Genomic DNA, 12,246 nt, shown 5'->3' on the forward strand with positions numbered 1-12,246 from the left:
AAAAAAGAAAGTTGTCGAGGCATGAAGTGGCAAACCCTCCCACGCCGCGCTATGGAAATGGCCGGAGGCTACAAAACATCGGATTCCAAGTCAGGCCACAATGGTTGATGCCTAAAGTGCTCACACATTCATGGATTTTGTGTTGGGTGGAGTGTGGTGGTCATATAAGATGGGCATGGTATTTTTACGTCGCTAATTATCAGGCAGGTGTATGTTATGGTCGCACGATATGGCGCGGAGGCGTTCTGGAGTAATGGATTTTCAATGCTTTCAGCTTATGAGAGATACACGCCAACCATTGCCTGTATTGCCGGTTTTGACTTTAATCACGGCTAGATCCCAGAGCTTCAACCGTCTCCAAGTAGTTCATTTACCGTAAAGCTTCTACGTACAAAGTGTAATTCCTTTTAGACAATCCATAATCCTCTCATCAGTCCTACCTGTCAATGGGGCAGCTATACTCTCTCTTCGTTCCAAAACTAGCTCCTTTGGAAACCGCGCCCCCATGTTTCATCTCAAGAGCGTCCAGGCATGCTTGATGGTAGATGTGTCTGCAGGCCAGCACAACCAGAGGGCTAAGCTTCTGTTCCCGGTTTGCCACCATTGGCCCTTGCATGCCTTCATGTCCAGAAGTGTTTGCTTGCTGGTTCGGGTCGTTCATTGACTCCCCTTGCTGCTCCAATCGCGGGCTCACAGCCTTTCCCTTGCCCTTCCCCTTTCCATCTCCATTTGCATTTCCATTATACTTCTCCCCACCCTGGGACCCGTCCGTTGCCGGCCACGCATGATCCTTGCCCTTCCCCCGTTCAGTAGTAGCACTCGCCGCCTTGTTTTTGCTCATGGTGAGTTGCTTCCTCGCCTGGCGTTGACTCTCCTCAGCATCCTGGCGATCTTCCCACGCTTCGTAGACATTACCCGCCACACCAGGACCCCAAACTCGCCGGCCGCAGGCCTCGCAGGTGGAGCCTTTAGGACGCCAACCTCGCTGGCGGAGTTGGACGGCTTGGCTTACACTCACAAAAAGACTGCGTTCCAAAAGCCGGTTTGAGAGGCTAAGGATGGATTCTTCGTATGCGTATGCGGCGAAGATACTGGAGAGAACTGAACGGAGATCTGCAAGGTTAGGCGACGACGCCGCGGCGCGAGTGAGGAATGCGCGAAGAATACGGAGGAAGGATAGATTGGCGTTTATTGCTGGAGGTTGTATATCACCCGTGTCTGCTGGAGATCGAGAGGTACGGGTTGATGTGGACGAGAGGAGGGCTGTAAAGGTGTCTTGCACGAGCGATCGTGCCAAGGTGACAAGCTTTTCTGTCTCCAATGACACATGGAATGGTTCACTGTTGGGGTGAGAGTCGCCGTTCATAAGATGTGCTTGTGTTGAATCATTTGGTGGTGGTAGCTGCAAGGCTGAAGTAGCCCGCTTGGTGATCTGTACACAGCTCTCAACCAAGCTGAGCCAGAGTTGCTCGTCGGGCGAAAGCTCGTCTTCGGAATTTGATTTGTGCCGTTGACGTGTATTACCACTCTCTCGAGCGGCTTTGGTTTGTTCCTGACACAGCCAAACGCCCACACGAGTGTAGTTTTGCAAAGCCTGCATAAGTTCCTTCGTACTTTCTTGGGAATTGAGATCTCCTTGCGACTGAGAGGCGGTTCCGGTCAATAGACCGTATAAGGCTGATTCAAGAGTTTCCAAGTGTCTCGTCAGTCGCGCCATGGCCTCCTTCACTTGCCCTTCTTTCGCCATCAGTATGACGGCAGCGTCGATTACACCCGTCTCTTCCATTGTAGGCAGTAGCTTCTCTAATCTCAAGTTCGTAGCTTGGACTTTGTTTGCGTATTCCGGTACATGTGATGGTTCAAACCGGCACATGAGCTGCAAATACTGCTCCACAAGATCCTGTTGAGGCGGACGGACGTTTATCACCTCCTTGCTTGGCTCCAGTATCGTCTTCAGATAAGTATACCGAAGGTGCGGCTGCCCAGAAGCGGAATCCAGGACGTGACTGTGCAACTCTGGAGCGTAGGTCCCTATTGCTTGCGCCGCTCTAACAGAGTCAATCTGGACCAGTTTACCGGCGTGATCCTTAATGACCTGGTGTACGTCCTGTATCTGGCGACGGGTAAGACCTGAGTGCGGTCGGAGACAGAGTTCGATGCAGTCAAAGATAGCTTCCCGCTCATTCGGGTCTTCGAAGTAGGTCAGAGTCAATTTCCCATACTGTTTGTCTGCTTTGTATATACGCTTCAGTATCCGATAAAATCCAGCCTCCTTGAACCGCAATATCAAGTCGGGTAGATCTGGGGGATGATAAACTGAAAGTAAATATTCGGCGCTCAGTTGGGCGTCCTCGGCAAGGTCATCCCCTGGATATCGACACAGCTCGACCAGGACCTTGGTAAGTGTCGATCCCGTGAAAAGAAGGTATTGCGGGTACTTGGGAAGGTTTCTGGCAACAAACATATCGAGATAGATAGTGTCTTCCTTGGCAAAGTCTGCCGAACTCATTATCTCCATTAAGATGGAGGTAATGTACTGCCTGTCTACCGTCAGCCCGAATATTTCTTCCTCTGGAAGATCACGACTTGGGCCACCAGCAAGCTGCTTTTCAGGTGAATCGTTCAAGAAGGAGTCTTCAAAGGCCTCGTTGAGCACGCTCAGGAAGCTGGGTGCGTCAAATTTGAGAATCATCCTCAAGTAGGGGAAGGATGGTTCTTGAGACTGTTCTGGTTGCGTAAGCAGCCTCTTGCTACTGCCCTTAGGCCAGCAGATACTTTTGCCGGAAAAGAGAAACCAGTAAATCTCCGCTTTGGCCTTTTGAGCTATAACATCAGGAATTGTCTCCCCAGTAGGATAGGTCTTCCCGGTCAGGATAAAGGACAGGTATGGGAAGATCTTCAGTGCATTTGTTTCTCTAGTTTCGCTCTCCAACATGCTTGTTGTGCCATCTGCATGCCCGTTCTGCATCAAAGGTACCAATAAGGCCAGCAAGTCAATGAATGGGGTGAGATAGTCGTTTAGGGCTTGGTTCCACACGTATATTAATGCATCATAGAGGCCATGCTTTTTGCAAAGCGTCGTGACTTGATCGAGATCTAGGGTTGAGGTGTCCATGTGGCAGATGATGTCTTCGAGCCTGGTTTCGAGCCCGTTGCTGACGAAGTGAGCGACCAAAGCTTTCACAACTGCGGGCGGGATGGCCGTAATCGATCCATCGATGATGTATGGTTCAAGGGTCTCCAAAAAGACGCCTTCCAGACCGGCTTCTTCATACCATTCGTACATTTCGTCGAAGAGGAAGTCGGTTTTCCCGGCGTTGTGAGAAGCTATGAAGCATGTTTCAGCCAGTTCCCGAAGGTGCTTATCGTCTCCTGCTTCTCTGCGTTTTGTTCTCTGCCCAAATGCATATTTGAGAGATGCGCTCATGATCTCCACGAGTTTATCAATGACCATGGAATGTCTCAAGGCCGTATCCTCCGGTAAGCCAACAGTCAGCTTGTTGGCGTCGCCCGTGTAGTAAGATGTCGCAAGTCGAATAGCACCAACATAGTCACCGCTTTCCATCAATGCGAACAGCCGATCTGCCCAATTAGATAGGGCGCCTAACGAAACATCGGTAAACCCAAGTAGAAAAAGCCGGCCTTTATAAGCTTTAAAGCTCATATAGAAGGCATCAGCAACGACACCGTGCATGGTAGGATCTTCATCGTCAAGCTGCTCGACCAGAGCGTGAAGTTGCTTGGAGAAAAGATCTGCATGGTAGATGTGCTTGTGTATAAGGTCGAATGCTTCAGTCATGCGCATGGTTCGATCCTCCAGCACAATGAGCCTCTGAGTGATGGTGAGGACTGTCAACACAGACCGGCTCAGCCATTGTACAGCAACAATTGGCTCTTCGCATTTCCACCGGTTTCGGGGTCTGAATCTGAGGGTTGGCGGTTTATCCTTGTTTTCAGCTGGCTCCTCTTCCACCTCAAGGACCGTGAGGACATTTGACCAGCAGTAGACGAGCTTGACCTTGGACACGACGCTGCCAGTAAGAGGATCTGGCACCTTCAATCTCACTGCAGGGAACCAAGCTAGACATCCCGTCATGGCGCTGTGTGCAGTCATTTCCTTTGGACGCGCAGATTTATGTTGTGTTTGAGCAACAGGCGTAGTGGAGACGATGACTAGCAAGTATGGGGTGAGCATGGCTGTCAAGCCCATAGAGTCCGTGGCCATCTCAACGTTTCCTAGAGGTAGAGACTGGAAGGCAAGCACGGTACTGGGCTTAAGTGTCTTCCCAACAGGCGGAGGAGCGTCTGGATACCGGCCGAGAATTCGAGTAGTTTTGACAGTCCTGCCAAGTGATCCGGTACCCCGTGTGGCAAGGTGAGAGAAGGCCATCCCTCGGTCATCAGCAGATACCAGGGCTGTGTGTCGGGTCCCCAGAAAGCCCAAGTGTGTTATCGCAGTATTGGGGACATGTCCGTCTGTTGATCTCTGATGAAGCTGGGGTAGATGTGGAATACTGAGGAACGGTCGTGAAGGACGAGTGGTATCCCATGTAAAGATATTTCCATTGGCATGTCCGCCTGCAATTGTCGTGTGGTCTGCAGAAATTGCTAGGGATATCACGGCACCTGATTCGACAGCTGGGGGGCTGGTCAACAACAGCATCAAGCAAGGTCCGGTTAGGGGGGGAAGCGCAAACCTTTTGTTCCCGGCCCAATGATCATCTTCAAATTTTGGTTGAAATCGAACACTAGGATGACTCCTTTTGACGTTCCCAGAACAATCGAAGCAGACACGGCCAGGCATGTTGGAGAGCCAAAGTTCCTCCTCCCAGATTCGGAAAATGCTAGGCCATCCAACTTCAGTAACTTTGTCCAGCGCACAACTTCCCAAGGAGGGGAGCTTGATTCGGTTTCGCTGGAGTCGAGTAGTAGATTGCTCGTAACGGATAGCGTCCTGCTATGGCCCGCCAGGAATGCGGGCGAGGAAGGCCGTGGGGAGAGGGTACCAGGCGAGCCAAAGGAGGAGAACCTCCTATCAAAGGGTCTGAAGGAGGGTGTTGGGCCTCTTAACCCGGGACGGAGTGCCAAAGACGGTAGAATGTTGCTGCTACCCGGAGATGAAACGACGGAGCCCTGTATGCGCCATCATTAGTCGGACACCTCAAACACCAGAACAGTCATCACGAACTTGTGCGGAGGGAGAGTCTCCAGAAAGCGTAGGAAAGGACTCAAGAGGGCTTGCGGCTGAGCGCAGTACTCCATCTACAGAGCCGTCCTCTGAGGTTGTCACATCGTGTTCGGCCTCGACCAGCTCGCGGTAACGGTTCGCTATGGCACTCGGCGCAATCGGAGTAAGTGCGATGGGGGATGCCGCTGTTGGCTGCTCTCCCACTTCCTCCCCATCTACACCCGTAAAGGTGGCCTGGTCGTCCTCGTTTTGTTGTCGGAAGATCTCATCGCCGCTCAAACTTTGGGCGTCGGCTGGACCAAGATCGGGTTCGTCGGCCATTATGTCGTCCACTGACCCCTCCTCATCCCGCCGCGGTGTGTTCACGCTCATCGGGGATAACCAAAGCAGCGCATGTTTCCAGTACAGTCGGTGTATTCGCCCAAAAGGTGTGCGACCTCTGCCCTCGTGGTAATCTTGAGCGTAGTGTTTCCAAGTCTGCCCAACGGTGGCGCTCTCGTAGTTGTAGTTATAGGTAATAGCTCCCGTCTTCCAAGTTGATGGATGATGGATCAAGGCACCCAGGTAGTGAACGACGCCGGGGGGGAAATGATGAACGGCGAATTGGAGATACAGAGGCTTTGTGGTGATTGACAACTCCAAACCACCTACACAACCCAGAGTTTGTCGGATTTCTGCGCATTCGTTTGTCGATGAGGTGACTCCAAGGCGCAAGACGGGATATCGACGGGAGCTTCCTTCAGCTGCTGGACCGAGTCACTGCAAGGAAGTGGAAGCTTCAGGTAGCTCGGTTCTGGGCTCCATGACCACTCACTCACTGTCAGGCCTGCCATGTGCTAACGTCAACAGTGAGGTTTGGCGCCCGATAAAACCCCCGCAAGCTAGAGGTAGAGGTACTTGCCTACAGGTACCAGGGGGCGCTCAGTGTGTGCGCAGTTATCGATAAGACCTTATCACCTCAGGGACAGGCTTGCATCATAACAACAGTAGCGACAATTTGATCCGTGTTTCCTTCCATCCTCCGCCTTCATAACCTAACGGCCACCGACATATTCTAGTTTATACATCTACAATCTTAACGCTTGTGTCTGACACTGTCAACTAAAACTCTACTGTACCACATAATCTACATCGTCACCGCGAGGCATGGCATCCATCGGCCCCCAACTCCCTCCCCATCTTCAAAAGCGCAAACGCGACTCCAAAGACAAAGAGTCAGCCTCTCCTCCGACCAAGATATCGCGACCAGACAGCAACCCAGACGAACTCCCACTTGATGATGACGACTCCGACAATGACTTTGGGCCCAGCGCACCCAATCCCAATCGCTCATATTCTGCATCTAGCATTGGCCCATCTGCTGCACCACCGCGACCATCAATAGGCCCTTTCCCACCACCCAGTCCATCGGAGGAAGACGAAAAGAGTGTTGCAAAGCCCACCACGCAACCGATCGGTCCCTCTCTTCCACCACCACCACCTACAACGACGAACATCGATGAAATCCCCCTCGAAGATTCAGACGATGATGATATTGGTCCTGCCATAGGATCATCAATAGGCCCAACCGCACATCCCGCCTCCGCCGCCTCTGCTGCTCCCAAGCGTATCTACGGCCCCGCCTTTCCACCCGCCGACCTCTCTGAGCGTCCAACCACGGATCCCAATGCCGACTCAGACTCCAACTCAGACTCGGATTCAGACGATGGCTACGGCCCCGCCCTCCCCGGCTCACGATCAGCCGCCAGCTCAAAGAATAGCCACGGCAGTGGTCCTCCCTTCCCTTCCTTCGCCCAGCAACAAGACCGAGCCGAAGAACTTCAAACCCCCAAGCGCGACGACTGGATGATCGCACCGCCTACCAGTAGTAGCTACCGTGCCCCAGACCCGACAAAGCTCAAGTCGCGCAAGTTCGCTAGCGGGCGCTCTGCCGCCACGGAAAAATTAAGCGGAGTAAGCAGCATATGGACGGAGACGCCTGAAGAAAAAATCAAGCGGTTGGCAGCGGCGGTGTTGGGTCGGGAAGACCCGTCATCTACTGCCGCTTCTTCCTACTCCTCCTCAAAAATCGCCTCCGTCTCAAACACTGTCGGGCCAAAAAACCTGGACGAAGAAAGAGTCCGTTCCTATACTGAACAAACGCGGGGACGGAGTCTAGTGGAGGAACACCAAGCTGCCATTGCGGCGGGAAAGAGGAAACTGACCTCGAGTTCTTCTGCGCCTAGTAGACCGGCGAATAAGTATGGGAAGCAGGATATTGATGATGAAGATGACCCGAGCAAGCGGGTGTTTGATCGGGAGAAGGATATGGCGGTTGGAGGCAGGATTAGCCATACGCAGAGGAAGGATCTGTTGAATCGCGCGGCGAATTTTGGGGATCGCTTTCAGTCTGGGAAATATTTATGAGGAACTCGGAGAGCAAGGGCTGGGTTTTGGACTTTGCTAGGTTATTTGTTGTCCTCTCACGCAGTGCCACGAGCTTCCCATGGTGTGACGTACCTCTGGATGAGTTCGAGAAAGAAAACACCCAGAATGAGGCGCGAACTTTCTGTACATTCTGAAAACGTATCACGAATAACGAAATCCAAAACTCAGAAAGCTTCGGTTTGACTCGGAATGGTTCATCGCATGTTCATTCCACTCTAGCCGGCTGAATCTGGCTCCATTCACTCGTCCCTATTTCTCCAAAATGACCAGGTGCGCAAGTCCATGAAAGGTGCCGTGGTCAATTTATAATCAAAATGTCCGCTCAACAATGAGGTGAGGTCTCCAATATCATCCAATGTACAAAATAAACCAAGATTCCATCCCAATAAACTCCATGCTATCCCATCCCTTCCCATCAATAACAACCAAAGCCACACACGCCCATCGTGGAGCACCACATTCCCGCCAACCGACCTTATATGCACCGAGACCAATACACACTGCTATGCATCTTGCGCACTGACCTGCTCGCTTTGCCAAATTTGCAAACCATGATTGTCATATGAAAAGATCGTATGTAACATCCTGCTCGAACCGGCAGCGTCGTTCATCGTGCTTCGTCCTTTCAATTTCGTCCCTGATGCGTGAATCCAACCCGATCGCTGGTTGCTGCTGGAGAGCAGAGGTGCTCCTCGCAGCAACGCCACTTCATCTTTCGGCTGATACTACCAATAGACATCGGTAACGGATAATGTAAAACTCGAGATACGGCAAGTAAAACAGACGGATATCGGTTGTAGAAATCAGCTTCGCACAGAGCGGCGTAGTCACCAGTCTTTCAAATTCGTATCGCCGGACTTAATTCGCCGCAGGTCGGACTCCCGCTTCAAGATTAGAAGGCGTCATAGTAGGGTTGGAATTTGCGTCCGCGATTTGCTCCCCGTTGCTGCGACGAAAGTGGGGGAATGCAGCCCTAAGATTTGCAAACACACTCCCGCCCTCGGCACGATCCGAAGAAGCTTGGGGTGAAGAGCCAGGTTGACTAGAAGCACCGTTGTTGTCCTGTCTTCGCTCACCATGACGCCGCCGAGACCCTCGTTGATCATTGCTGGACACCACATACACCGTCCTTGCTGGACGACCCAGGCCGAACAAAGCACGTCTCGGTCTGTTTGGCAGATTCATACGATTGGATCGTGGGTCGTTGGATAAAGTGACATGGATAACGCCAGGCTGGCCATCGACTGGTTCGCCGGCTGCGCGTGGCTTAGGAGTGTAGTAATCGGCCTTGCACAACGGACAGCATGCTCGCCTGCTCGTCAACCATGGGTCAAGGCATGCCGCGTGGAAAGCATGTCCACAAGTCAACCCACGCACGTCGTCGTCGTCTTCCAAGGTGTCAATGCAAATAGCACAGGTATCACCAGAGGTGCCCTCGCACTCCGGCGGCAATGCGGCGTCAATCGGATCCTCCTCCTCCTCGCCCTCGTCGTGCGAAACCCGTGCTTCCTTCGGTGGCGTCGTTGCTTCTGAGACAGCATGGGTCAAAGGCACAGTGCTGGAGGTGCTCTCCTTGGCTTCATGTTGTGGAGTCTTCGGGTCCCGGTCAGCAGGTTCGACTTGGCTTGTCGTTGGCCGGCCCTCGGTCGACATACGCTCCTTGTTCGGCAACTCTCGAGAGATAGCGTCCGCGTCATGAATACTATTCGGTCGGCTGGGCGCTGAAACGCCACCGCTGGTGGGTAGACCATCCCGCGCTCGGCTTGCGACCCAAGTTTTGTACTTGAGCATGGGGAATTTCTCGTTGACTTCGTCTATTGTCATTAGTTTCTTCTCACGACGGCGTCGGTGCGGCCGAGGCATGGCCTCCAGGTTAATCTGGTCGCCCTCCTCCGCTAGGCGCATTTGACGAGTTCGAGCATTGTATCGAAAGCAGTACTTGACGCCCACAATGATCCTGCAGCCCGGGTTAGCTGCCCATTTGACAAAACATGGCGAGGCACACAAAAAACCCACCAGAGGTTGGTAAAAACGACACCGAAGCCCAATGCCACAAAAAACAAGAGCGGCGACGACCCTCCTTTTTCATCCTTTGAATCGGTATCCCCGGATGCGGAATTGGAAGTGGCGGATGGAGGAGTGACAGTGGGCGATATTGATGTTAATGAAGCGGTTATCACAGATGAGCTGCCGCTTGTCGAAATTGCTGAGGCCGTCGCCGACGCTACTGTTGAGGTAAGTATCGAAGTACCAGTTTCGGCGACCTGCCTCGCCACAGCGCGCGCCCCTTCCAATATGGCTGGCTTAACAAAAACAACCATTTTGCCGACTGTCGACAGATGAGATGCCGATAAGATTCGAGTGGCGACGGGGTACGAATTACTGTCGCAGGGTGTCCATTAGGTAGAGATTGAGTAGCGCACGCAGCCGTCACCAGTCCGTGGAGAAACCCGCTGTGTGCTTAGTTTGCCAGAGCTCAGAGAGCAAGGAATGGTTTGCCGAGGACAAGAAGAAGGATGAGCGAGGTCGAGGGCAAAATGCGCAAAAGCCTTTCGGAAGGCTTGGGGAAGATGCTGACGAAGGGCTACCAAAAGCAACGTAAGCGGGTAGGACGCCCGAGGCGAGGGCTGATGTATGAATGGTTGATGGGAGCCGGAGGTTAAAAGCGTGATAAGCCCGGAAGGTGGAGAAGAGTGACCTGCTGAGCGGCAAAACGATGTGAACTTGCAGAGGGAAGGTGCAGGTGCAGCGGCGACTCGAGACTGCAGCACCTATGAGCGAGGAAGGTAGGTAGGTAACTGAAGATGAAAGTGTGCAGTGAGAATGGGAAAATGGTAAATTGTTAAGGCTCTGCAGCGCACGGTCAGTCGCCAGGCCACCACAAGCGCTAAAGTGGGAAGTGTTGGTCGTGGGTGATTGTCGAAACGGGGAATTCCCGAGATTGTTGCGCACTGCTGGTGCCAGCATGAAGCAGAATGGGGAAAAGGATCGATACGAAGTGGAATGGAGGATGGGAAAGCGCTACCTACCTCTACGTGTACCTCAGCTGTATGCCAGGTGGTTGTGCACTATTCAAATTGGGTCTGGGTTTGCAAAAGATTTGTGAGAACTGTGTGGTGTAAAAGCATGGAACTAGGTGCTTTCAGTGAGACTGAAGACGGGAACGGAACTTGCATGTCGAATCCTGGTTTCATTATTCATCCATTTGACTCGATCTACACACTTGCCCGGCTGCCCGGTTACGTTGAACGCATCGATCCTCTTGTCCTCGATCCACGGTGTCAATGACAAGACGATTCCACGCATCCTACAGTGCAAGTCTGCCCTTTCACAATCGCTTTTGCTCATCATGTGCATGGCAAGCGTAGTAAGTCAAAACAAAGCCACAGTGACGGGGCTGGGGGACACTGGGGGATTGGGGCATGCTTCCACTTGCGTTTTCCCCTTGGTCACAAAAGGGTCGCTCGACACTACGAGGGAGGGGTGGGTCGAATTGTCGAAGGTCTTCACCCCCGGAAGAGACGGACGGGATTGGCGGAGCCTCTAGAAAAGGAAAACAGGGCAAGAGGGCAGCAACGAAGCGAAGTCGACAGGGATGGCCGCTCATCTGTGCTTTATAACTTCCATTCGGATAACTTAACCAGCCGAAGCGACTGAGGCATGCAATAATGTTGCAAGGGTACGGGATGACGCACTGCCGCCTTGTCTCTTGACATGCTGCATTCAGTTTTCACCGTCCACGTGGAAGGGCGGGCTATACTATGTATGTACACATCAAGTTGCTGTCGAGAGTTTCGCTTGCAGACCTCCACGCTATGGTGCTGGCCATGTCATGTATATGTACCCTGGTGCAGAGTTGCAGACGTGCTTAAATTCTGGGGTACTTTGTAGTCCACCCCCGCCTACCCCAACATCTTGGCACTTCTGCATCTCTCTTTGTTCGGATCTCTTTTTCATCATTTCTATATCATCCTGTCCGGGCATCTCAAGGATAGTTGTGCGGACAGATTGTGGTTGGGCTTGTAGCATCATCCCAGAATACCATCATCTATTTCCCCTGAAGGAACTTCCATGTTCCGTTACGAAACATGAGGTTTCTGGTTTCGTCAGGGTGTCGCATGTCAAACTTGGTTCAGAGACCTTCCAGACCTCCTGGGCTGAACGGTCGTCTTTCATCATGCACCAGGGGGGCCCAAGTGCACCTAAATGCCAACTTGACAGAAAGAAAGTTGGCGATCTCATCCAGCTACAACATAGGTACCCACGCAGGGCACGCTCTCCGCGGCTTTGCAATCTAGAGGTAGTGCTGGTCTGTTTGTTAGCTTGATACCTCGGTACTCCTAGGTGCACTGGATGAGATATTTTCCGAATCTTCCCAAACCTTTCAAGGACTAATTAAGTGGCTGAGCAGAGATCCGAAAGGCATCAACAAGATCCAATACGGTGTAAATATGTATTTATTTTTGAAAAAAGCATATTCACAGCATGAAAACGCCCTAGGGAAGTTGACCCGAGGTCTCGAGCTAACAATCAAACCAGTACGTATTGGACTGCACCATGAGGGTCAAAAAGCATAGCCAGTAGACGATACTTCAACCTGATCAATTTCCTCTCTGAATCTCACAATTACA

General features: G+C 52.2%; 3 protein-coding genes across 3 annotated transcripts; 1 reads left to right on the forward strand and 2 right to left on the reverse strand.

The window, feature by feature from the left end:
• Positions 1-207: 207 nt before the first annotated feature.
• On the reverse strand, positions 208-5,697 carry B0T23DRAFT_188041 (Golgi CORVET complex core vacuolar protein 8-domain-containing protein). The gene is made up of 3 exons (XM_062833172.1): positions 5,189-5,697; positions 4,698-5,133; positions 208-4,638 (listed from the first exon to the last, which is right to left on the reverse strand). The coding sequence occupies exons 1-3, from the start codon at positions 5,558-5,560 to the stop codon at positions 437-439; spliced, it is 5,010 nt and encodes a 1,669-aa protein (XP_062690627.1). The 5' UTR covers positions 5,561-5,697; the 3' UTR covers positions 208-436.
• A 518-nt stretch (positions 5,698-6,215) lies between these two features.
• On the forward strand, positions 6,216-7,812 carry B0T23DRAFT_384213 (uncharacterized protein). The gene has a single exon (XM_062837460.1). The coding sequence runs from the start codon at positions 6,335-6,337 to the stop codon at positions 7,592-7,594; it is 1,260 nt and encodes a 419-aa protein (XP_062690628.1). The 5' UTR covers positions 6,216-6,334; the 3' UTR covers positions 7,595-7,812.
• Positions 7,813-8,416: 604 nt separating this feature from the next.
• B0T23DRAFT_188091 (uncharacterized protein) lies at positions 8,417-10,304 on the reverse strand. The gene is made up of 2 exons (XM_062833173.1): positions 9,632-10,304; positions 8,417-9,572 (listed from the first exon to the last, which is right to left on the reverse strand). The coding sequence occupies exons 1-2, from the start codon at positions 9,934-9,936 to the stop codon at positions 8,474-8,476; spliced, it is 1,404 nt and encodes a 467-aa protein (XP_062690629.1). The 5' UTR covers positions 9,937-10,304; the 3' UTR covers positions 8,417-8,473.
• Between the last annotated feature and the right edge of the window lie 1,942 nt (positions 10,305-12,246).

The sequence above is a fragment of the Neurospora hispaniola genome (assembly GCF_033458365.1).
Source record: "Neurospora hispaniola strain FGSC 10403 chromosome Unknown B0T23scaffold_6, whole genome shotgun sequence".
NCBI lineage: Eukaryota > Fungi > Ascomycota > Sordariomycetes > Sordariales > Sordariaceae > Neurospora > Neurospora hispaniola.